This window comes from Phascolarctos cinereus, unplaced genomic scaffold, assembly GCF_003287225.1.
Source record: "Phascolarctos cinereus isolate Bilbo 61053 unplaced genomic scaffold, phaCin_HiC Scaffold_9;HRSCAF=440, whole genome shotgun sequence".
NCBI classification, from domain to species: Eukaryota; Metazoa; Chordata; class Mammalia; order Diprotodontia; family Phascolarctidae; genus Phascolarctos; species Phascolarctos cinereus.
The window spans coordinates 14411879-14437582 of record NW_027556402.1 but is presented as its reverse complement, the minus strand read 5'-3'; the positions used below and the strand labels follow the sequence as shown (position 1 = coordinate 14437582).

The 25704-nt window shown below is 41.9% G+C and overlaps 1 protein-coding gene across 2 annotated transcripts in view; it reads right to left on the bottom strand.

Moving 5' to 3' along the window:
* Nucleotides 1–25498, bottom strand: part of HSPA4L (heat shock protein family A (Hsp70) member 4 like) — a 64053-nt gene extending 38555 nt beyond the window's left edge. For both annotated transcript variants that reach the window (XM_078148369.1, XM_020988567.2), the window contains exons 1-6: nucleotides 25140–25498; nucleotides 9797–9854; nucleotides 7156–7296; nucleotides 6091–6213; nucleotides 1885–1984; nucleotides 1372–1505 (exon numbers count right to left, since the gene is read on the bottom strand). In XM_078148369.1, coding sequence (XP_078004495.1) covers nucleotides 1372–1505; nucleotides 1885–1984; nucleotides 6091–6213; nucleotides 7156–7296; nucleotides 9797–9854; nucleotides 25140–25246 — 663 coding nt within the window. In that variant the 5' untranslated portion in view covers nucleotides 25247–25498. The remainder of the gene's footprint in view (nucleotides 1–1371; nucleotides 1506–1884; nucleotides 1985–6090; nucleotides 6214–7155; nucleotides 7297–9796; nucleotides 9855–25139) is intronic.
* Between the last annotated feature and the right edge of the window lie 206 nt (nucleotides 25499–25704).

The following is a 25704-nucleotide window of genomic DNA, read 5'->3' as shown; positions in this document are numbered from 1 at the left end:
ACAATGCTATGATAATAGGAGCATGAGAGGTGCAGGGGAACACTTAGGGAACCTCCACCAAAGACTGAACATACCTTGAGGGCAGAGGCTGCTTTCACCTCAGTGCTGAGCACACTGGTTAAGTGCTTAATAAATGCATCTTGTCCGTCTTGAAATACTTTCCAAATAAATGTGTTTGGAAAGTAAGAAAGCCTAAGCCTGTAAAGTGTGAGCCTCGTAAAACAGAATAAACTATGATGTATAAAAGTAAAATATAAAGATAGAAAAAAATGGTGCCCATCAACTCCTGCTTAAATTATTCCCAAAAAGAACATTATATGTATTAAAGGAAAAGTAACATGGTCTAGTGGCTAGAGTAAACCTTGAAGTTAAAAAAAAAAACCCACCAAAAAACCAGGGTTCAAGTTGCCACTGAGATCCCTCTGGAACCTGTGAGCAGCAGAGAAGATTCTGACTTGCCCCTGGAGGAGGAAGCCCCTTGACTGAGAGGGGGCTCCCTATGCCAATGAAAGCACAGGTCCAGTCTCAAGGCAGGGTGTGTAGGGAGTTGGCCTTAGAGCCCATAAGAATTCACTTCAGTTGAGGCTCCCACCACCTCATCTGGGGAGTCTGGTCAAGTTGCTTGACCCCTCAGTGGCCTGGGCCATTTCCTAAGACCACAAGTTACAGAGGAAGTGCTGACCCGCACTGGCCTAGGAGTTTTCTGCTCTAGAGATTCCCTACATCAGTGAAGTCACAAGCCCAGTTCCTAACCCTTTTATTATAAAAAGGCACACTACTATTTTCTTTTCTTTTCTTTTTTTTTTTTTGCCTTTTTGGTGAGGCAATGGGGTCAAGTGACTTGCCCAGGGTCACACAGCTAATTAAGTGTCAAGTGTCTGAGGCCGTATTTGAATTCAGGTCCTCCTGATTCCAGGGTAGGTGCTCTATCCACTGAGCCTCCCAGCTGCCCCTACTACTATTTTATCTTACATGACTTCTCATCGATATCTGCACCAGAGCCACCCCCCCCCCCAACTCTGGACTCTGCCGCTGGGGTGCCAGACTCGGGAGGTGAGCCCGTTGCCTGCTGCTGCCTGCACACCAGCAATCATCTCCCACTCCTCTTGTTCCTCCCTCGACCCTCCCCAGCCTTAGCATCTTCTCAATTCCCCTTTTCTAGGCTCCCTTAATGTGCTGTGTTTCCATACTTGAATGTAAACTCCTGCAAGCCTGGCTCGCCTGTGTCCAAAGCCCCAATGTTTACCAGTGTCCACACAGAGTAAGTGCACAATAAACACTTTATCTGTATACTACCTTTTATCAAACCAATTACATGGACTCATTTTTAGTAAGAGAATAATAACCAAACGTAGAAAATCTCTCACGTACCTTGAGTTTTCCCTTGTTAAAAGCACAAACTGAAACTTGGTAGGCGGAATGCCCCATATCGACAAACACGACATTTCTTGGTTTCTCCTCCAAAGGGGGAAGGTCTTGCTTATAAATTCCATACGCGAGCGCAACTGTGAACACAAACATTTCCTTTGGAATTCCAGCCACTCTGGAGATCAAGTACCAGTGAATTATTTCCATAGTTTGAAATTTAATGCAAAAAGGGCACATGATCATTCATGAGGGGAGGGGATTCGCTCTTGGTCATCCTTCATTCCATTCCACAGCTTGACCAACAACGTCGGAGCACCCCTTAACATTAAAAAGAAACACGCCCCAACCACTGAGACACCCAAAGACGGCTGCTTAAACCAGCAGCTACCTACTCCCAGCTAAAATCCTCATGAAATCAGCACTTTCGTGCTAAGTCTTGAGGCTGACCAACTTCACTGCACTTGCCAGCAAAAAAATCAGCCACACATTGTTGCCAATGACTTTCCCATTGCTTACCTGCAGCGGTTTCATTCATCAGTCTTAAACAATTTAAGCCGGCGACCTGGGCAGCTGCCATCACGGACCTTCTCTCCGTGTCGGTGAAGAAACTAGGAACCTGACAGGTTAGGAACAGGGAGTAAATACAATAGTTCTACGTGACACAGTTCACCTTTAAGGTTTCAATTAAGCAAAGGGCAAAATAATGAATGCATCTGATTATACATATGAAGGCAACATGTCAAGAATCCACTGAAGCTCATTAAATGAGGAGAAAAAAACCTTGAAATGTTTATCCTAAAGTGATTCAGACAGAACTTAAAAACAAATTGAAAACAGAACATGAAAGTGATTTAATGTCCAAACACAACACACTGACAAAGTCCAAAGGAGCTAGAAAATAAAATGTCATTACAATATCTTATTCAAATTAATAATGATGATGATGATGATGACAAAGGTAATTGCTAATATTTATAAAGCTCTTACTATGTATCAGGTGCTGTGCTAAGTTCCTTACAATTATCTCATTTGATGTTCACAACAATGCCAGGAAGCAGGTGCGATTATCCATATTTCACAGATGGGGAAACCGAGGCAAACAGGATGAAGCGATCTGCCCAGGAGTCACCCTACTAGCAATGGTCTGAGGCCACATCTGAACTCAGGTCTTCCTGACTGCCGGACTGGTGCTCTTTCCAGTTAGTGTGTGTTAGTGTGTTCAACATTAACATTCTAACAGTGACCAACTGTGAAAGTCGCTGCTCAATACGGTGCTCCAAGACAATGCAAAGGACCCATGACGAAAAGCGCTGTCCACCTCCAGAGGGAGAATTGATGAACTCTGAGTGAAATTTCTTCATAATTTCTTGCTTTTTGTTTTTTTGCAAAATGGTTAATATGGAAATGTTTGGCATAAAAGAAGTGTGGAGTTTTTCATTTTTAAATTTTATTTATGTTTCTTTTTGCTGGGGGTTACTAATTCCACAATAACATATTTTAAAATTTAATTTAAATAACTAAAGCCTGCCTGAATGTTGAAAATTAGAACTCTTTGATGTATCCAGTGATCAATGAATTTTGCTCAATAATAAGCAGCACCGAAAAGTCAAACTTAATAAACAACAACACTTTACAAATGACTTCAGGGAACTAGTTTATACAAGGTTTCACTCTAAATCACGTTTTGGAAATCCAAACTTTCTCTCTGTATTTGCTTAAAGTAAGGTAGGTGTATGTGGATGATGACTACTTTGATGTGAATCTATTAATTAATATAAATTAATATGAGGTCTGTGTCCATGAACTCTCCCCCAGAGCTGGAACATCTAGGGCCTATCACCAATTCTTTGTTTTAGTAAAGCCTGAAATTTGATATCACGATCTTATTTGTACAATCCTCATACATGTTCTCCTGATAAAAGACATCACGATTTCTGAGCCTCAGCACTCCATGCTATAGCACAAGTTTAAGGACAGGGACACTGTTTAAGTAGCAACACAGCCTTTCTTTAAAAAGTAAACGTTCTCTTGGAAGCTGAGGGGATGCCCATCCACGGGGGAATGGCCGAAATGGAACAACATTGTGCTACAAGAAGTGATGAGCAGGCGGACTTCAGAAAAACCTGGAAAGACTTGTACGGACTGACACTGAAGTGAGCAGAGCCAGGAGAACGCGGTACACAGTGACAGCCACATCGTGTGATAACTAACTTTGACAGACTCAGCCCTTCTCAGCAATGCAAGGATCTCAGACAGCTCCAAAAGTCGCCTGATGGAAAACGCTCTTCACATCCAGAGAAAGAACGATGGAGACTGAATGCAGATCGAAGCAGACTGTTGGCTCTTTTTTTCCTTCTGTTTTGTTTTCTCTTTTCTGGTGGTTCCTTCTATTGGTTCTAATTTTTCCTAACAACATCACTAATGTGAAAATATGTTTAATGGGAATGTATATGTATAGCCCATATCAGATTTTGCGCCGTCTTGGGGAGGGAGGAGAAGAAAAATTTAAAACTCAAAAGCTTATGGAAATGATTGTTGATAAATCAAAATAAATCAATTTATAAAATTTTTTTTAAACAAACATTTAAAAAAAGTAAACATTCTCAACAAGCCATCAAATTTGAGAAAGATCTCAAAATTAAGAGCAAAATTATAGGCCCCATCCCGCTATCATTTTTATTTAGGAAAGCTCTGGTATCTAGAGGTCCTAAAGCTAGGGACAACTAACCTGCTTTGTAAAGAAGCTAGCTACCCTATGAGAAAATTAAATAGCCCCTGCACCGATTTCTCTCCTGCAGCCCTCTCCTCCTGAGCCCTTCTTGTCCACAGAAAAGAAGAGGCTGAGCTGCTGGGCTGACTATTGGACCCCATTCTCAAGTACAGTGAAGGAAGGGCAGTAACATCTTTCAGAGTGGTAAGGGCACGCCTGGGCCATGGTCTCATCACCCTAACACATCAAGAAATAAGCGCGTCTCACATCACAGGTGTGACCTTGGGCAAGTCGATCAACCTCTCTGGGATTTGGTTTCCTCATCTCGAAACAGCAAAGCGACAGAGTTTTATTAAGCCACCAAACTCGAGGGCAGCACTGGGAAGATACCCAAAGGAGGAGCTCCTCACTCTGCCCTCCAGGCTTACATTCTCCTGAGCACGTCCCTCAAGAAGAGGATGAAGTGGGGAGGAAAGCTCCTCAGCCCTTCCTGGTGTTCTCCTCTGCTCTGGTCGAGGCCCCATCACCCCTCTAGGGGCTTTCTCTCCCTCCCTGAAACCTGGGGTGCTGCTGCAAGATTGGCACTGGCTCCCAGCACCCCCGACTGTACACAAATGTCCAAATGACAAAATGGGAAACCATGGAAGAATGGCAGAACCATAAAGATGTCTTCCATAACCCACCTAGTGTATCGGTATGGTACTATAATCGAAATTGGGTAGCAATGATATACGCAATTAATATTTCCCCATCCCCACTGCAAAAGGACCCATCAGAGCATCACAGATGTAGAAATGGAAGGGACCCTGGAGATCATCTAATCCGCCCTTATTTTATAGTGGTTCCCCAAGCTAGGATTTGAACCCAAGCCCCCTGACGAAATTCAGTCCTCTTTTCACTGCACACATCATGATTCTCACAAAACAAGGTTCTCCCAATGAGTCAGCTCCTTTGAGGAAGGAAGTCAGGTACCTAATAGAAAAGAACAATTTTATGCCACTGGGGAAGCATTCAACAAATGACTGCTTCACTGACTCAAATAGCACCTTGTGGTCTAAAGCACAAATGAAGCTTTCTCACATCTCAGACTTGCTTTAGGGAATCCAGCCCCACTGATTATGAAGGCCTATAAAGTAAATAGTGATCTATCTTCTACAGCACAGGGCCATACACATAGAGTTATGGTTTGAATGTGCATGTCCTATGAAAATCCCAGTTTCTCTTACAAACCACCCCCATTTTAAAAAAAGAGAGAGAAAAGGACCTGCTTTTGTTGATAACTTTTGGGGAGACTGGGGCAGAGCCAAACCTGGTGGTGCAAAGGTTTTGGAGAAGGGGGTTGATATACTGGATGTAGTTTTGGAGATACAGCCACTGAAGTCACCAAGATCTATTTGGCTAATCATGACCAACATGTTGAAAAACTTCAAGCTATATAAAAATGAAATTTTTTGGGGGGGGAGGGGGTTAAGTGACTTGCCCACGATCACACAGCTAGTAAGTGTTATGTGCCTGAGGCCAATTTGAACTCAGGTCCTCCTGAATCCAGGCCTGGTGCTCTATCCACTGCACCACCTAGGTTCCCTTCTTCCTTTTCTTAAGACTACGAAGACCAGACACATAACCTGAAGGAAAAAAATTTAACATCACTTTACTTTTAAATAAAAAACTTCATATCTCTATTTTCTTTGCCTTGTGGATAAAAAAAAAAGGCTCTGCACTGTCAATGGACTCAGCTTGGTCCTTCAAGATATTCTTACATTCCAGCCCTTCCACGTGAAAAAGAAAGCTAACTGGATTTAGTGGTCATTGACTGGGTGAAGAACACAGACAGAAAGCAAAAAGAACCAGATACCTGCAGTGTATAACATACAGGACACTAATCCAACAAAAAGAATATCAAATAAGACCAGCGCTTTACATAACTCATCTCGTTTGAACCTCCCAACAGCCCAGTGGGGAAGGTGTTAATCCAAGAATATCTGATCAAAGTAAAATACGGTACAACTTACTGAAATCACACAATCTGCCACAGGCTTCTTCAAAGCATTTTCTGAAGTCTCCTTAAGCTTGGCCAAAAGCATTCCAGTGACCTGCTCGATTGCAAAAGGCCGATCTTCTTCTAGGTACCGAACCTGAAAGCAAAGGAAAATGTCAGTAAGCAAAACAAATAAATATTTAATGAGCCTATCGGAAAATTAAAAAATAAATGGATAAACTACATAAGAACTTGAAATAGAAACCTAATCTTTAAAAGATTCATTTCAGCATAAATGATTTTTAAAGCCTTATCATTCACTCCTTATTTTTTCCTCTGCTTTCACAAAGAAGACATCTGTTGCTTTCATTTTTTAGTAACAGAGGCAAGAAAAATATAAAATAAAAACTATAAACTCTGTGCTAGGTGAGTCTTCACTAGAATTTACTATATCTGCATGATTTCAGGGTACTTTTCCTCACAAAATATATGTTTAAAACTTCTACAGAAAAGAGATTAAGACAGCATGAATTTCAATAATAAAAAATAAAGCAATACTCGGGAAGCTGAATATTGCTAAGTTAAAAGAAGCCAAGGGAAGGTACTGTAGTACCAAGGCTATATTATAACATAAATAACCTCAAGCACAATAGCTTTAAACATAAGGTTCCTTTTTTGGCAAAGTAAACATTAATACTTGCCTTTAAAAATCTTAATTCAGAAATGTTATTGAAATGCTATTCAAAAATGCTTTCCTTTATTTAATACCTTTAACACATGTCAAGATGTTTCTGCAATAATTACAAACATTTTTTCAAAGGCAATCCTCAAACCAGTTTAGTCCTTTCCCTAAGTAGCTGTAGCTCTAATTCTCCCTATCCCCCTGCAATTTCTCTAAAGTCAGTTTTATTATTAAATTAAGCAAGATAATAATCAAATAGTTTTGCCTTCTTAAAAACCTTATTCACTTGAATAGAAAGGAACGGAAATCTTGGTGAAGCTATCTGAGCTGCCAAGAAAATGTGAGCGAGTAGAATGACTGCCTCCTAGGTGGGTTTTCCGATTGTTACGTTATCGAGTTGCTGCCCTGGGCAGGTACCTTAACTCCTGTACTTCCATTCGGCATTTTCTGAAGCTCATAGGGAAGCTTGAACCTTTCAGTCTGTACAATGGGATCATCAAAAGACCGTCCATGGAGTTTTTTGAAGCCATGTAATGTATTTCTTACATTTGTAACAATCTGTTAAAAAAAATACTGTTATTAATCAAAGTACACCACCAAATCTTTGCCCTTTACAAGTAAAAAACAGAACCCCTGTTTTCTGCATGTCCAGTTTTACGATAAAACAAGTTTCTGACTTACCGTGTGCACTAAGAATAACAGTTAATACATTCTTCATATTGATTCTCTTTTTTTCTCTTTTTCTTTTTTTGTTGTTGTTGTAATTTTAGGCAGTGGGGTTAAGTGACTTGCCCAGGGTCACACAGCTAGTAAGTGTTATGTGTCTGAGGCCGCATTTGAACTCAGGTCCTCCTGAATCCAGGGCTGGTGCTCTATCCACTGTGCCACCTAGCTGCCCCCTTAATATTGATTCTCAAAAAACTATGAATTATGCAACAATGGTGCAAACATTTTCATTACCCCACAGCTCCTGCTTTGATAAAATACAGAAAAAGTTCAAAATAAATGTATTTTTCAAAAGGAAAAGTTTTGTCAATGTCAGGGTTTCTTTTATAATCACCTATATCTCACCATCTCTTGCCAGTTATTTTTCATCTATTCCTCTCCTTTTATTACTTATAAAAAGAAAAGCCATGTGGGAGAGTGGAACCAGGATCCTGTTTCTGACACTAACTTTCCAGCTCCACGACCAGTGGTCTACTGCTAAGTAACAGTCAATCTCACCGACACTGAGACAACTCTTAAATTACAGACCTGTGTTCACAGTAACAAGTCCCCAGGTCGGTTCTAGTGGTTATTCCCACCAGTATCCCCCTCCAATCTCTACTAAATTCCATCTCCCCTCAAAGAAGATCCAATTTATGAACAAGCTTCTCATGTTCAGCACATTGTCCCCAACTTCTAAGGTCCCACTAAGGTCCTAAATCTATAATCCCATGAGACTTTCTGGAAAGCAGGTTTCATTTAACTAGGTATATGCTCTATGAGGGGATACACCCTACTTCAAAAAATTCAGTGAATAACAAATCAAAATACAAATTGCCATAACTTTTGAGCAGCCATGACTTTAAAATCTAAAGAGGAAACCAGAGGTAACATATTACAATTACCATTCTAAAGCCAGAATGATATTATCTTGCCTAAGATTGTCAAGTCAGCCCGCTGTTCAATAAAGGCAACGTGACTGCTTCCCTCAAAAAATGTAAGAATGAATTCTGGGATGCACCAGAAATTCAGTCAAACTATCGTGTCCACATGCATCAGGCTTGGGTGAGCTCAAAGCCCAATTCTGTTTTTTTTGTTATTTTTTTTATTTTTAGGCAGTTGGGATTAAGTGACTTGCCCAGGGTCACACGGCTAGTAAGTGTCAAGTGTTTTGGTCTGAGGCCGTATTTGAACTCAGGTCCTCCTGACTTCAGGGCTGGCACTCTATCCACTGCGCCACCTAGCTGCCCCATCAAAGCCCAATTCTGGAGTGGAACTGATAGTCAGCTTAATATTTATCCAAATTGAAGAAATATTTATGGGAAAACAACCTTAAATAGTTGAAAAAAAAAGGTTAGAGATACAAAGAAAGAGAGAAAGAGAGAAAAAATATCCCCAGCTCAATTTATGTAAGACAAATAGAAATCACACATACAAATATAAGTGGAGCACCATGATAATTAATAGTTAATTAAGTCTTGTATACTGGTAACACGGAAAGGGGGGTGGGAAAGAAATTCTTAGGAAAATCAATGCTATTCTACCTTTTCTTTTTAAGAGAGGAAAAGATTCAGGTACACATTAAAATTCAAGAGAACTCACCGATTTTAAAACTGAAGAAAATAAGGTTGAAAGGAAAATTAGCTGTAACACTGAAGTAAAAAATATATGCTTTCTTACTAGTGAACAGATACCATAACCCAAAAACTTTTAAAATACATTCTATATAAATTAATGGCAGCTTCAAATATCCCTGTTTATTATGAAGTTTCTCTAATTTTCTATCTCACTTCTTCCTAAGATCCTCCTCCCCTCAGGTGGAGCTTCTTGTCAGGAAACCCTTCAGGCACGCAGATGCGGCCTTTGTCCCACAGCATAAAATATATACATCTTAACATCTACTAACAATGTTTTCACACACATCAGCAGCATCAACACCCTGAACTCACAGTTACTTTGAAAAAAATAACTGCAAATTATTCTGACCAACACAATCAACTATACCATACTGATCATACAATAGATCAAAGAAAAATAAGTGGGAAAACACCTAGGTTAACACTAGATTGTTAATACTTTCAGGTCATGTTTATGCTTTATTCAAGCTCAATTTTTTGGGGGGTGGGTGAGCAAAATACAATAATTAAGAATTAAAATACTATAGTCAATGTAACACAAATTTTAATTATAGGTTTTGTTTTCTGCACACCTTTATTCTCCCTTTACTACATGTATGAATTAATCAGGATCCCCCTACTTAATCTAAATAAGATCTTCCCACTACTTATGTAATGCATATTTAATTCAAAAGTATGTGTGATTTTAAGGAACCACCAAAATTAAATTAATTTACCTGGCTTTTGGCTGCATTCCCAATTGTTCGAGTTTTGGATCCTAAAGATATACAAGCCCTAAAAAAGAAGAAATAGTCAGATTTTACTAAAAGTTAAAGATAACTCTGGAGGGAAAACAGGTAGCAGGTTAAGGAAAAACAAAATCAATCTTCCTCTAGTACTTTTGTAATTTATTGTTATGCACCTGACTATAAAAATAAAAACCAACTCTTCAAGGACTGATATAATCATGTAATTAATGAAACTAATAAACTATTTAAACATTTAAAAATGGCAACTTAGTTCTTATATTTCTAACTATCTTTCTCCACAAACAATGGATCCCAAATACATAATAAAGATGACTTATGCAAGAATATGAATCTAAAAGTAATCAAGAAAAAAAAAAGAGACCAAATCAATTATGTAATTTTCTCCTCAATCTAAACTGCACAACCACATTATTTGTAACACAAATCTTTATCGTCAAGTCGATTGCTACTATGTAAAATTCTGGCTATGAAAAGCAGATTTAACATAATACATTTTACAAACAAAAACTTCCACGTGATCCAAGAAAAAGTTTATGGGATCACAATCCTGAACAGATTCAACAACTACACATACTGAATACCTACAATCCATTGAACACCCAATTGCATCTTGTGTGGGACACAGTGTGGTACTAGATGAAGGCTCTGCTTTCAAGGAGCTGGGATATATCTCAAAGGGGAAGAGACATGCCCAAACCACTGAAGTGTGAGGCGGCCTGCTCCAAGAGGCACAAACTAAGTGGCCAGAAGAATAGAGAACACAAAGTGGACAACCATCAGCTGGGCTGAGGATGGCAGGCCAAAGAAGCTAAGTACTGAGGCCTTAAAAATATTACTAACCAAAGTATCGAGATATATACCCAATGAGGAAGAAACTTCCACAGAACCTTACATGTGACAACATAACAATGAGGACAGTCATAGCACATTACAATTATCGTCTCCTTTGATCCTCTCACAACAACCTGGGAGGTGCTGTTATAATTATCGATATTTTATACATGAGGAAACTGAGGCAAACAGGTTGAGTGGTTTCCCCAAGGTCACACAGCTAGTAACAAAGTAGAATAAAAATGACTTAACGGATCAATAATAAACCCCCAAAACATCAGTATATATAATATACTGGGCTCTGGGGCTCTAAGTCTACCTATACCTCTGCTACTTTTCACTTTGTTTTCATGCGTGTGCATGCAGGTATTTCCATTTCTGCAATTTAGCTCTGCTTCATGTCATACATCTTTCCATGTTTCAGTGTTATATCCAATATTCACTTTTTTAATGACATCCTAATATCACAACAACTCATCTTCCTGAGTTTAAATCTGGCCTCACTTACTAGCTGTGTGACCCTGGGCAAGTCTGTCAACCCTGTTTGCCTCAGTTCCTCATCTGTCAAACGAGCTGGAGAAGGAAATGGCAAACCACTCCAGTATCTTTGCCAAGAAAACCCCAAAGGCGGTCACAGAGAGTCAGACATGACTGAAATGACTGAACAAATACCAACAACACCTTAATGGCTTGTTTGGCTAGTCTCCAATCTTTGGATACAGAGACTGTAGTTTTTTGATATTACAAACAAGAAGATCATGAATATTTTACATTTTTGACACTTTTCTTAAGAATTAGATCGACAGGTGTGAGTCAGTGTCAATCAACATTTAGTGAGCACCTACTACATGCTAAGTGCCGTGAATACAAAGAAAGGTCAAAAACAGTCCCAGCTCTCAAGGAGCTCACATTCAGTTTAACAGGGCAGGTAAATAAGTAAAGCAGCAGGGGCAGGAAACGGCATTTCAGAATGTTTTAAGAATATCTGGGGAATGCAAGGTAGTCATTGGTACAATAGTGCAGTACAGGCTTGCCAGGCATATTAAGGCCAGCTCTGGTGCCGCCAAGACATGGATAGACACTGCAGGGGCAGACAACAATAACATCTCCTTCCTTGTTCTGCCACTTCTCCTGCTGACGTGGGCAGAATACAACTTCCATGCAGACCATCATGTACGTGGTATAACTCTCATGGATCTCAGAGACCAAGAAAATTCAAGTTTCCCGTGTGTTCTTTCCAGTTTTCTCTCATGACAGAGAGGATGACTATTGCTTAACTTCCATGTCTGTCTTCACATCAATTTTCTTTTTAAAAAGATTTCTGAACAGTTATGAAAAGACATTTATCAGACGGTTAAGGGTTAAAAACACTTATGCACCTAATGAGACAGATTCTCTTCCAGAAACCTTTATTTACCTGCTAAATGGATTCAAAAAAAACCAAACAAACAAGACCTGAAAACCAAAATATCCATTTGGCTATTTTAACGTCATTGTGAGTATTCCCACTAGAGCAGCTCATAAAGCTGCTGCATCCAAAAGACAAGAATCCTTGATCCACCATTAAGCAGGCAACCTTCTGATGACAGGCCTTTCTCCACGTAGCTAAGTGAGTCCTCTGACAACAGGCCTGTTTGTCTGTCACCAGCCTGGCATGCTCTCCTGACACAGACTTCTACAACTCAAGGTCACACTTGCATATAATAGCATACGCAAAGGTCTACATACATGGTATATATACAGTACAGGCCAGTTTGTCCTGAGTTGTTTTAAATACAAACATCCTTTAGGAAACTCTGCTTTCACGCCTAAAAAAGAGAGCTTACAACACTACTAAAAGCTCCAGCTAGCCATAATGTTCTCAGAAGATACTTTTAACACTTAGAGATATTCCCCAAATGGAAAAAAGAAGTTGTCACAACTTCCAGAGAGCTGATAATTACTGCTCTAGAGTTTAATGATATCGATTCTCAATTTGGTAAACAAACACCTGCTTATTTGATCAGACCACTTTTTAAAGGGCATTACTAATTAGGTGAGTGCGCCTACATACTATTTCCAGCTGGTTAGGTGGATATTCTCACCTAAGAATCCCTAATACCCACTAGCTTGTTTCTGTGTTAGTCCCTTTTTTTTTTTTCTGGCCAGGCAATGGGATTAAGCACCCAGGTCCTCCTGACTCCAGGGCTGGTGCTCCATCCACCGCGCCACCTAGCCGCCCTTGTGAGTCCCTTTCAACAAAGGCTCAGCTGAGGACCCTTGCCTAACAAGATCAGCAGTTAGTCTCTCTAACAGGAGCAGCTGCAAGCTTCCCCCAGCCACCCTCCCAGCCTTCTGGCAACCCAGCTATCCGGCTGCGGTCAGGGCAGCAGGTCCAAACGCAGCAGCCTGCCGTCAAAGAGAAAATGTATACTTTTCTTGGAGCTGTTAATGAAAAGTTCTCTACTACTGAGATAGAGCAGAAGAAAAGTAATGTGCCATTCCTCTGTAATCCTAAGCATTTCATTTTATGCATTAAAAAACATTCTGAAGAGGGGCCCACGGGCCTCACCAAACTCTCAAAGGGGGGCTTCCTAGTGGTTTCTAATGTCAGGGACCCCCTCTGAGAGTCTCGTAGTTAGACAGTTTAAGACATAAAGCAGAAGTGAATGTTTCTCAGCAAGTAACTTGTCGGACATACACCATATCAAGAATTTGACTTAACATTTCTAACAATTCAACTGATTGGAAGACATTAACACACAATGTCTACCTTTTCTAAATGCCATGAATGGCTGAACATTGAGCCTCAAGTTGTTTTTTTTAAATACAAATTATCCAACGAAAATGTGAAAAATAAAAGTTTACTGCCGGCATGTTAAAATTGCAAACATCTGCATGAGAATTTTTTAAAAATTCCTCTTATGTCTTGCAACGAAACAAATCTAACATTTTAAAAACATGAATCAGATCATTCTAAAACTCTCTTTGTCCATGGCTTTTAACAGCTCACAAAAGTATAAGATTCCTAATTGGGGAAAAATGTAGGTGTCTCATAGGACTTTAGATCTGATAGGAACCCCTGGAGATCATCAGGGCTGACCCTTTCATTTTACAGATGAAGAAAATGAGACCCAGAGAAGTTTTGAACTGACTGTCCAAGGTCTTGCAGCTTGAAAGTAACAATATTAGAGCCAAAGCATAGGTCCTGACTCCAAATCCAGGTAATTTTCAGGAGAGGAAAAACAAAACTTATCAACACAGTAAAATCCTTCCTATGAGAATAAGCTCATTTTAAAAAGTTTTATTATGCACTTAAATATCCCTAGCCTTCCCCACAAAAAAACATTTCTATACATATAACGAGAACACAAAAAGAGGATTCTAGGCAACCACGAACCTCCATTTCATGCTGCTCGGTACTGTAAAACACAGAAAATATTCTACAAGTTCCTGCTTGTCTAGGCTTCCTTTGGATCTCTTCTGTGCATTTTTTTCCCATTCAATTTTATTTTTACTTCTAGATTCTCTCCCTCCACCTACCTCACCCCCCTCCCCACCCATTAAGAATACAAAACCCACTATGAATATGAAGTCATACAAACTAAATTTCCATATTCACCATGTTATGAAAGAAAAAGAAAAAATAAGAAAAAAAATGCTTCCACTGGCACCCAGACTCTACCTCGGCTCTCTCTGGAAGTGGGCTGCATTGTTTCCTCATGAGTCCTTTGGAATTGTGGTGGGTCACTGTGTTGATCAGAGTTACTAAGTTTCTACGTGTTGATTATACTATTGCTGTTACTGTGTGAATTGTTCTCCTGGTTCTCTCACTTCATTTTGCATCAGTTCAAAAGTCTTCCCAGGTTTCTCTGAAGAAATTCCCCTGCATCATTTCTTATAGCACAATAGTATTCCATCACAATCACATACCATGATTTATCCAGCCACATCCCAACTGATGGACATCCCCTCAGTTTCTAATTCTTTGCCACCTCAAAAAGAGCTGCTACAAAATTTTTATACATATGGATCCTTTTCATCTCTTTGGGGTATAGACTTTGTCTTCTATGCATTTTTAAAGCTAAGTTTTATTGAAAAACAAAACCCATTATAAACACATATACTCATGCAAAACAAATTCCCAAATGTGCAGACTTCCCACCCAAGGTCTTAATCTGAACTGAGTCGATGACCTCTCTAACTGAAGCTGAGTAACATGCCTCATCATATTTGTCCTCTGGAATCATAGCTGGTTATTACGACTAACAATTCCTAAAGTCTTTCAAAGCTTGTTGTGGTTCAATCATCTTCAGTCGTGTCTAATCCTTCATGATCTCATTTGGGATTTTCTCGGCAAAAAGATACTGGAGTGGTTTGACATTTCCTTCTCCAGATCTCTTTACAGATGAGGAAACTGAGGCAAACAGGGTTAAGTGACTTGCCCAGGGTCACAGAGCTAGTAAGTGTCTGAGGCCGGATTTGAAATAAGGAAGATGAGTCTTCCTAACCTCAGGCTGGCACTCTGTGCACTATGGCGCCACCTAGAGGTCCAAAGCTTAACCCTAGCATATTGTAGTTACTGTATAACTTGCTCTCCTGGTTCTGCTCATTTCAACCTGTATCACTTCATACAAACTTTCCCAGGTTTTTCTAAAACTGTCCACTCTATCATTTCTTACAGCACAATAGTAATTCCAATTCTTCTGTGCGTTTTAAAAGATGTTTCCATGGCCCTCCTTCTTTTGGCATAACCACTCTTCGCCTTAACCCTTCCCGCCCCATTAATCAAGAAAAGGTAGGAGAAATCCTTGTAACATGAAAACAGTCAAGCTAAGTAAACCTACACAGTGGCTGTGTCCAAAAACATCTTTCTGTACCGTACCTCTCTGTGAAGAGATGGGAAACATGCTTCATTTTATGTCCTCTGAAAACAAGGTTGGTCATTGCATCAATCAGTTCTTCAATCTTTCAAAATTGTTTGTTATTATGTTACTAACCCTGAATAAACTGTTACCTTGGTTCTGATCACTTCACTCTACATCTATTCATACTCTCCATTATTCTCTGAAATTGTCTTTCATCATTTCTTCTTGAGCAGTAATACTCCCTTATTCATATACCACCACTTATTTGTTCAGCCATTCCCCAATTATCTAAGCAATCTAAGGCACTCCTTCACATTCTAGCTCTTTGCTTTCTTCTCCCTTTACTTCCTGAAGAGTCAGGATCAGAAGGTTTGTTTTCCTTACACCTACCCCCGTCCTTAGTATTATCATCCCTTGTGACCTATCCCTGGTTTTCCACCCCATGTGCAGGTTCATGCATTTCCACAGCAAATGCTTTGTATATGTGCGTATTCATCCCTCCTTTGTTTTGGTTTACAGGGAGGTTTATCTAACGTCCCTTTCCCCATAGTTCCCCCTCATGTCTGTACGTTCTTCTCAAACCCCCCCCCCATTTATTAGAAATAACAAGCATATCTCACATACACACACACATATGCCAGTATAATTCCTTCTTTTACCCTCCATTCTCTTTCCCCTCTTAAGCTCAGAAAAGCAACCCATCCCTTAGAATCATTTTCTTAATTTTAAAATATTGATACTATAATTGATATTATTCCCTCAATTTAAATCCCTTTGAAGACATTAAGGTTTTCAAAGACATTAGTTTCTTCTCCAGTTAGAATGTTATCACTACATAATCATACAGCTTCTTTCTAACTGCTCAAAAAACTATCTAAGTTTCTCGAGACTCTTGGGTTTGTATTTCAAAGCTCCTACTCAGGTCTGGTCTTTTCATCAAAAATGTTTGAAAGTCCTCTTTTCCATTAATGGTACATTTTTTTCTCCTGTAAAAGAAAAGTTTTGCAGAGTAGGGTATCTGTGCTTTTATGAGCCTCTCTTTAGCCTTTTTTGAATACCATATTCCCAGATCTCTCTCAATATCTGAAATGCTTCTTTGCAGATATTCATCATTTTTTTTCTTTGATGTGGGCTCTGAATTTTTTTTCTTAACATTTCTGGGACTTCTCCTTTCAGGAATTCTATCTTCATTTTGCCCTTTGCTCTGCATCATCAATTTGGGCAGTTTTCATTTTAGACTTCCAAAAATATAGTGTCCAGGTTTTCTAATTTCATCACTGTTATCAGGGAGCCTAATGATTCTCAAATCCTCTCTTCTTGATCTGCTTTCTTGGTCCAGCTCTTGATATCTGACTTCATATTAATCTCTCCCTGCCCTCCATTTGGATTTTGTTCTAATTTTTTATTGCAGTCTCATGTTTGCTCTATCCTACTTTTCAGTTAGCCTGTTAACTTGGATAAAGTTTTCTGAGTTCTCTTCTAAGCTAAAAGTTTTTCTTCTAAATTCTTCCAAGTTCTTTCCTCCCGAATTTTTACTTCATTTTTATCTCACTTTCTTCTAGTTATTCACATAGTTCTTTTTTTTTTTTTTTGCAATTGGAGTTAAGTGACTTTCCCAGGGTCACACAGCTAGTGTCAAATGTTTAGTGTGAGGCCGGATTTGAACTCAGGTCCTCCTGACTTCAGGGCCAGTGCTCTATCCACTGCACCACCAGGCTGCCCGACTAGTCACATAGTTCTTGTGGAAAATTCATTCCCCCATTAAGCCTCTGCCTGTAGTCACTTAGCTCTTCCCTTTTTGGGAATCTTTAGATTTGCAAAAACTTACTGACCGGTAACTTACTCAGTCTTTATTTAGTTCCTGAACTGCGGCTTTGGTCTGAGACAGGTTCTTTCCTCTGCTTTGTTTCTGGGTAGTAAGGGTGAAGTGGGGGTGTCCTGCCCTCCATACCCTCACAGACCTTCACCTCTGAGGTCAGACTCCCTGGATCTTGGGATTCAAGCACCGGAGCTTTAGGGCCTTCTCTGTGGTTCTGGGCTGTCAGCACTTCCAACGTCCCTTCTTTAGGTCTTTCTGCAAGGAGCACTCTGCTCTTGCTGTCTCTGGACACAGAGCCGTGCAGGTTACAAGTGTACCAAGGCCTGTCTCTCTTTAAGCTGGGTGGCGGCCCCCATGCTGCTGACCTTCTGTGCAGTTCTTGAGTGGAAACTGTCGCTTACTCTCCTTTCTCATTGCATTTCTTGCTAATTATTTGATCTCGTGCCAACTTCAGAATTTTGCTGGAGTACTAGGGAGTACTAAGTGAAAGCTGGTCCATCTAACTTGTGCAGGCAACTCTCTTGGTCAAAAGTAAACCAGTTTTTTTTTTCTTAAATGGAAGGAAGAAAGGACACTTTTCTCCACTGACTTTACAACAAGGGGACTCCAAATTTTGACTAAATGTGAGGCCAGGTCAGGCTTTGTCTAAATAAAGGTTTCTAGGGCATGACTAAATACAGGAAATCTTGTCCTCTCTTCCAGTCTGTTGATGTACATGTATAATCCATGTATGTGTATGTGCCCCCCTAAAAATGTGTAAATTACTTTTAAAAAAGCAGATACATAAACTACTGTTAATTTTTAAAGCATTTAAAAGCATACATTGCAGGGGCAGCTAGATGGCACAGTGGACAGAGCACCGGCCCTGGATTCAGGAGGACATGAGTTCAAATCCAGCCTCAGACACATACTAGCTGTGTGACCCCGGGCAACTCACTTAACTCCATTGCCTAGCCAAAAGAAAAACAAAACAAAAGCATACATTTCTAATTTTAGCCACCTTCTTTATCCAAAAGTTAGGCCTTAAACAGTACTTTTTAAATTTTAAGAGTCAAAGGCATTTCATAAAGACAAGGGTTCTTAATGTTCTTTATGTCACGGACTTTTTGGGAAGTTTTTATGAACCTCTCTTCTCAGAATAATGTTTAAATGCATAACGTAAAATACATAGCATCACAAAAGAAACCAATTATATTTAATTAAAGTTATAAAAATAATTTTAAAACAAGTTCCTATCACTTAACCCCAATTGCTGCCCCCCCCAAAAAAAACAACAAAAAAAACCCCAAGTTCCTGAAGAACCTCACATTAAGAACTCCTGGTTGTTGTTGGTGTTGTTTTTTAAAGGCTATTATAGATAACACAAAGGCAAATGAGGGAAAATTTAAACTTTAGTACCATGAACCTTATTCAAAACCCACTGAGAATTTCATGAAACCTCACCTATTGCATACCTACAGTAAACAAGCCAGGAGAGGTCTCTAAAAACAGGGTCCATAAAGGATCTTAGAATTGTAATCTATTACTCAAAAACAGAAGGCTAAGGGTCATAGTGATCAGAGTGATGACCTTAGTCAGGAAGATCTGAGTTCAAATCCTAACTGAGATACTTGCTAGGCTTTGTGACCCTGAATAAGTTGTTTAACCTTATCTGTAAAACAGGGAGAGTAACAGCAGCTGCCTTACCCCATTGTTGTGAGAATGAGCTAACAGATGCAAAGTGCTCCACAGCCTCTGAGTGCTTTATAAATGCTAGCTATTACCACCATTATTGAGAGATGGATGTAGAACGACATGAACTAGGGAACAGTTTTTATTTATTAATACTTTCATTAGGTGATCTGTAATATTTGTGAGACTAAGAGGTAAGGAAGAGTAAAGAAGACACATTAAGCCTCACAGACTTGAATTTAATGGGGGCAGAAGCCCTGGCCTTAGGCCATCCCACTTCGGCCTCCACAGCTCCAGAGCCTGGAGCTCCACCCCCATTTCCTCCAAGTAGTTAGGAATGAAAACTGTGTCTTACAAAGAAGGGCTGACCTGGTGCTCTCAGCTCGTCTGCTTGGCACCTGAAGTCAGTTTCCACCCAGTACTTCCTCAAGACCTCTCAGTTTCAACCCAACTGAGCCTGCTGTTCCCTGCACACAATGTTCTATCTCCAGTCTCTATGGCTTGGCTGTCCACATGAAGGGCCACCCCATTCTAGAAGCAACTGCAGAGGTTAGTGACCCCAGCACCACTTCTACTTTTTATATTATCCTTATTCACTTATCAGTAAACATTTGGTATCTCCCCCTCCCAGTAGCAACATGTTAGAGGACTGGGAGCATTTCACTTTGAAAGATGCTTTTGCCCTTAACCTGGGGGCAGTAGGTGGTGCAGTGGATAGAGCACCGGCCCTGAAGTCAGGAGGACCTGAGTTCAAATTCGGCCTCAGACCAAACACTTGACACTTACTAGCTATGTGACCCTGGGCAAGTCACTTAACCCCAATTGCCTTTAAAAAAAAAAGCCCTTAACCCTTCAGTGCCTCCAGGGAACTAAGACTCAATTAAAGAAGGGTTCTAGATCTGCTTGGGAAGGAGATTTCTATGCCAGAGACTTCCTTGGACCCAAAATTAAAAGGATGTACAATCCTAGGCAAAGTATTTACCTCATCTGGGGATTAAAAAAAAGGCATTATCTGTAACATCAGAACGAGAGGTGCTCAAATATTGCTTTTCCCGATTCAACAAATATCTTTTAAATGCTTACTGCCTGGAGGTCACTAGTGATTCAAAGCCAAAATGGAGACACAGTTCTGGTCCCCAAGGAGATTAATTCTGCTCAATCGTCAACAAATATCAATGACACTAGGGGCCCTTGTTACCTACTTCTTATAGGACTACACACCATATCCTCTGGCTAAATACAAATTCCAGGAAGGCAGAGGCTGGTTCAGGGATTTTTTACCGGTGGATTCTCTTTGCCTAGTACAATTTGCTCAATAAATACAAATTAGGATTTTTAAAATGACAAAGGCAAGACACTTAACCCTTACGTTATTGTAAACAGGATGCATTAACATCTGTGAAGAAAAGAGGTAATGAAAATAAGGCAGAAGTTGATTCCTCCATTCTGTCCCTTCTCTAATTTTTGATGGTAAAGTAACCCTCCACCTCGACCACAACCATCATTCCATTGATCATCCATGCCTTTCCACTTGTTCAAAGCCCTCTGCAATTATCTCTTTTAATTCTCACTACCAACCTGGGAGGTAGGTCCTATTTTTATCCCCACTTTATATATGAGGAAACTGAGATAGTACCTCGATCAGGGTCACACTGCTCTTAGATGACTGAAGTCTTCCGGATGCCAAGGCACCCCTTAGGTACCTCTATGAATATATAAATACAAAGATTCTCCCTATACAGCCCAGGGTCACTTTCCGTCTTCAATTCTGAAGAGCTCTTATTCTTTTTTCTACCATCACGCCTTTCCTCCCATCACCACCTGCCCTTAACTAGAAAACTGTCCCTCTCTTTCTCCAAAATCCAGCTCCTACTTCCTCTTAAAACTCTAAGGCCACCAAAACATTTCCATGCACCTAAATAATTTTCTATCTTGAGTTACAGAATAGTGGTGTGACTTCAAGTTCTTCGAGGATATTTTTTTCCTGCAATATTCCCAGCACCCTGCACAGTGCTTCACAAAGAAGACCCTCAATCAATGTCTGTGGCTGAAATGAATTAGGGAGGCTACAAAACTTGGGTAACAGAGGCTTAACCTAGAAATGCTCCTGAACCAAACATCGTGTTGCTGTTCAGTCGTTTCAGCTGTAGCTGACTCTTCGTGGGGTTTTCTTGGGAGAGAGACTGGAGTGGTTTGCCATTTCCTTTTCCAGTTCATTTACAGATGAGGAAACTGAAGCAAACAGGATTAAGTGACTTGCTGAGGGTCCCATACCTAGTTAACGGTCGAGGCCAAATTTGACTCAGGAAAATGAATCTTCCTGACTCCAGGTACTGCACTCTGCGCACTATGGCGCCACCTAGCAGCCCCAGCAATGTTAAGAGCAAAGGGGAATTTTCCACTTAGTAGGACTGCACATAGATGCTCCAGGACACAATACTTAGACAGCACCTTGTTTCAGAGAATCTAGACTACATGCAAGGCCCTGGATACACGACAAAAAGCAAAACAGTCCCTGCCCTCAAGAAGGTGGGGGAAGCACAAAAATCCCAATTTTATTGAAAGGCTAACTAGAAAATGAATTGAAAGCTAGGCATTCTGATGACAAGTTTACCCTACCGGGCCTTTTACTCCATGAGAATGAATCGTCTATACAGAACAGATGCCGCTATGTGAGTTAGGGAAGATGTAACAGACTAGAAATGGACAGAACACTAGACTCGGAGGCAGAATGCCTGGCCTCAATTAGGCCTCAAATACACATTACCCATTTATATACATCTTGTCTCTCCTATCTGAATTTAAGCTCCCAGAGGGTGCACACTTCTTGCTTTTTCTTTGTATTCCGGAGCTCTGCATTGTACCTAGCACTTAGTAAGCATGTAAGAGCCGTTTGTTGATTGACTCAAGGATTAAAACATAATAGATTCAAGTCCCTCAAAGTTTCTTTCTTAAACATTTGCATCTTGAAAAGCTGAAATATTACTAGACACTGAATAATCAGTTAGACACTTTCCTTTTCTGACAAAATGATTAGATTTTTTTCTTAGAAGACTGCTAATTCAAAGTCTGTTGTGAAATACCTGGATGTTTTAGCCAGTAACAGGCCCCTATCAAAATTTGCCTTTCAGACAGTAAGCATTCAAGGAATGTTTGTGGAAAGAATGAGTGTCCAAAGATAGAAAGATGGGAAGACAGATGGTATAAGCCTCTGAAGCAGTTGCTGTTTAGAGGTACAACTACAGGCAGAGAAGGCTGCAGAATCCAGTATCCTATAAACTTACAGCTTCCTTTGTTGCCATGGTGGAGGGAATAGAGTTCTGGCCTTGGAGTACAAAAGCACTTGCTAGCTAAATGGCAGAAAGCTAAAGCTTGGAAAGTCACAACCTTTCAGAACCTATTTTTTCATCTGTAAAATGGATATAATAAAAGCACCTGCCTTACAGAGTAGTTCTATCAGATGAGATTATGTATATAAAGTGCTTTGTAATTTCAAATGCTAATAAATTTATCAACTCATATATTTATATATATTTTACTTTACTATCTGGACTAACGTTCTCACACAATCTCTTTTCAAACACTCATTCAGTTCATAAAGGCCAGGTAGTCCATACACCTCCAATCACAGAGGACAATGGGGCTCAGAGTTCAGCTGACTTGCCCAAGGATACTCAAATAGTGACCAATAGGAGAATTTCAATCAATCAGTAAGCATTGCCCACAGTGTGCCAGGCTGTGGTAAGTGGTGGGGATAAAGGAAAAAAGAGGCAAAAGACAGTCCCTACCCTCAAGGAACTCACAGATCTGATGCAAAGCCAGTGTTCTTCTTCCTCTGTCCCCTTTGCCCCATGGCTAGACAGACTAAAAGCAGTTTCTGCAGGGTGAAAATGAAGTAATCCAAGCTTGCTTCATGTCAAGTTTCTAGGAGACTGGTGTGCTCTAAAAAAGCCCTGCTGGCTCTTCCTGAAGAAGTATTTTTTGAGTATGAGAGTATACGGACTTCTTTGTCCCTTCAGCCTCTGCTCTGTAAAAGCTAGGAAGCTTCTACACTGTTAACATCACCACTTGTTACTTGAAGCCTACAGCCTTCAGAGAGAAGGGCTTGTAAACTTTCTAGCCCCACCTCAGCTTTCTTGACGAAGACAATAAATGCTGAAAGTCCCATTCACTCCTGAATTGTACCTGCACAAGTCCAGCTCGCCTGCGGTCAATGGCTAGCAGGGGAAGGAGTTAAGAAAAACAGAAATCACCACTTCAGAAAAAGGGAAAAGACTTGGAGAAGGGAGAGCAGGAACACACATATATCAATATTACACGTCTAGAAAAGTGTGTACACTTTCTAAAAAACACAGTCTGATTGAAACCAAGGAACAAAAAACTCACACTAAATAAATGACTGTGCTTCAAACTCAAAACTAGTTGTAGAATTTAAGCTGTCTAAAGACTTTCAGACTAATCTGACCAGAAAGTATCATGACCTGAATGAAATTAAAGCCTGTGGGGAGGGACTAGTCTTTCTGGGATAAATGTCCATGTGTAAACTGCTATAGAATACAAGTTTTCAAGTTAGGTATTAGTTAGGAATTAGGTATCAATCTGTGGTTTTCCTGTAGGAATTAGATGAGATCATAATTTTAAAAACTGCACAGTACTCTTTAATAATTAACAAGCAATCTACTACTCTGTGACACATCTTCCCTCACCCACACATCCTCTTTGCCAACAAACTTCCCAGACAAGCAAACAGTGAAACCTGTGGAAACCCTTTCATAATCTTTATAGAGTCATTGCCCAAGCATGAATATCTAAGAAGATGACACTCATCTCCACTGCCCTGAGCCCCCATCGGATAGAAGATGGTTTCCATAAAAAGCCTTACACATTTAAGTCAGTGTATGAATAAAAGATTTCTACTATGGCCATCACTCAACGGCTGAGAAAGTAACTCCTGCCTCAGCCACCCCCTTAAAATGGGTGCCATCACTTTGCATTCTCAAGGTCATAGCAGATCAAACACAAAACTCCCCAATGGAACCCAACACACTTCCTTTCTGGCCGAGGTTGGGAAAGTTTTAAATGGTAACTCCCCAACAGGGCTGTCCCTTCCAGGAGGGAGGTGTCCTGCCTCAAAGGGAAACAGAGGCAGAAGAGGTGACACTGAAGGGCATGGTGGTTAAGATGAATGAAGAGGTAGAAATGACATCTAGAATGGATGCCTGGCATGTTCTCCCTCTGGCTCACCCCAAGCGCTTCCTTTCCTCACCGACCCTCCTGCCCTTGTCCCCGGGTCACTCTGTATGTAGCTTTGTGTCTATCCTGTACAGACTCAGCTAAGAACTGTAGGCCGTAGGTAGACTGCAGGCGCCTTGAAGGCAGGGCTGGACTCATTTCTGTCATCCCCCGCATCTGGGCACAGAGAAAGGGCTCCAACAGGATTATGGAGGGCACGAGACAGACGCCAGCAGCCGGCCTAGAGACCAACATCCCCTAAGGACCCAACCTGGGAAAAGCTGCGCTATACCCGCCCCCACGCCTCAGCTGCGGACTCGGGAGGGGGGGCAAGCGGTGAGGCTCCAGCCACCGGCGCCGCCAGCAAGAGGGCAGAGGGAGTGGGGGGCTGCTTCAGTTGTTGGGACCGCGGGGAGCGGGGCGGGGGAGGGAGCTGCCAGGCAGAGATGGAGGGGGGAGGGGGATGAGCGGGCCATTCAGAGAGGAACGGATCATGGGGGGGGGGGGTTAGCGGCCGAGGAGCGGTGGGCATCCCCGGAGATGGGGGGCGGGATGGGGCCGGGGCAGAACCCCGGGGGAGGGGAGGACCACATCCCTGTCCCGGGCGACGTGTGCACGGAAGACCGGGGTGCCGCGGGGGGAGGGGGCAATGGAGGGAACGTTCGGGAGCACGGAGGAGAGACGGCGGGCGGGGTGGCGTGTCGGAGAGCTCGGAGGAGGGAAGTCATTCGCAGCACGGGGGCGGTCCCCGGCTCACGGGGGCAGGCCTCGCGGAGCACCAGAGGGGTCCCCGGCTCACGGGGGAGGGTCCCCAGCAGCACGGGGGGGGTCCCCGGCTCACGGGGGAGGGTCCCCAGCAGCAGCGGGACGTCACGGGGCAGGCCTCGGGGCGGGGTCCGCCGGCACTCACGGGGTACACCGGTCGCTGTACTCGTTGGCGATGGTCTCGATGCCGCCGCTTCGCGCCACGGCGATGTAGCAGTTGAGAAAGCCGAGGTCGATGCCGACAACAGACATGCTGCCGCTGCCGCCGAGCCGGGAGGGGCGCCTGCTGCGCGCTCGCCGTTGGGGCTGCGAGGGGCGAGGAAGGGCCGGTGAGCCGGGGCCGGGGCGGGAACCGAGGGCCGGGGCCGGGGCCGAGCCGGGAGGGAGCAGGGGCCGGGCCTGAGTCGCCGCCGCTTGCCTCGGAGCGTCTCTCCCCCACTGCGGTTCATCAGCCACCAACCGGCAGTTACTGGGCTCTGCGCCTGCGCGCTCGGTCGCCGGGGAGGTGCGCGCGCCGCCGCTCTGACCGCCCACTCCCTCCCCCCCCTTCCCAGAGGCCACCCGCCTCGGCTTCGGCAGCTTTCGGCGGCGCTCGGGCAACGGCGGCGGCCGAGTTCGAGAAAGATCTCGAAGACGTAGGAGGCCCGGCTGGGGCGGGGCGGGGCGAGGAGAGGGGCCGGGCGTGTGTGGGTGGAGCCGCCCCCCCCCCC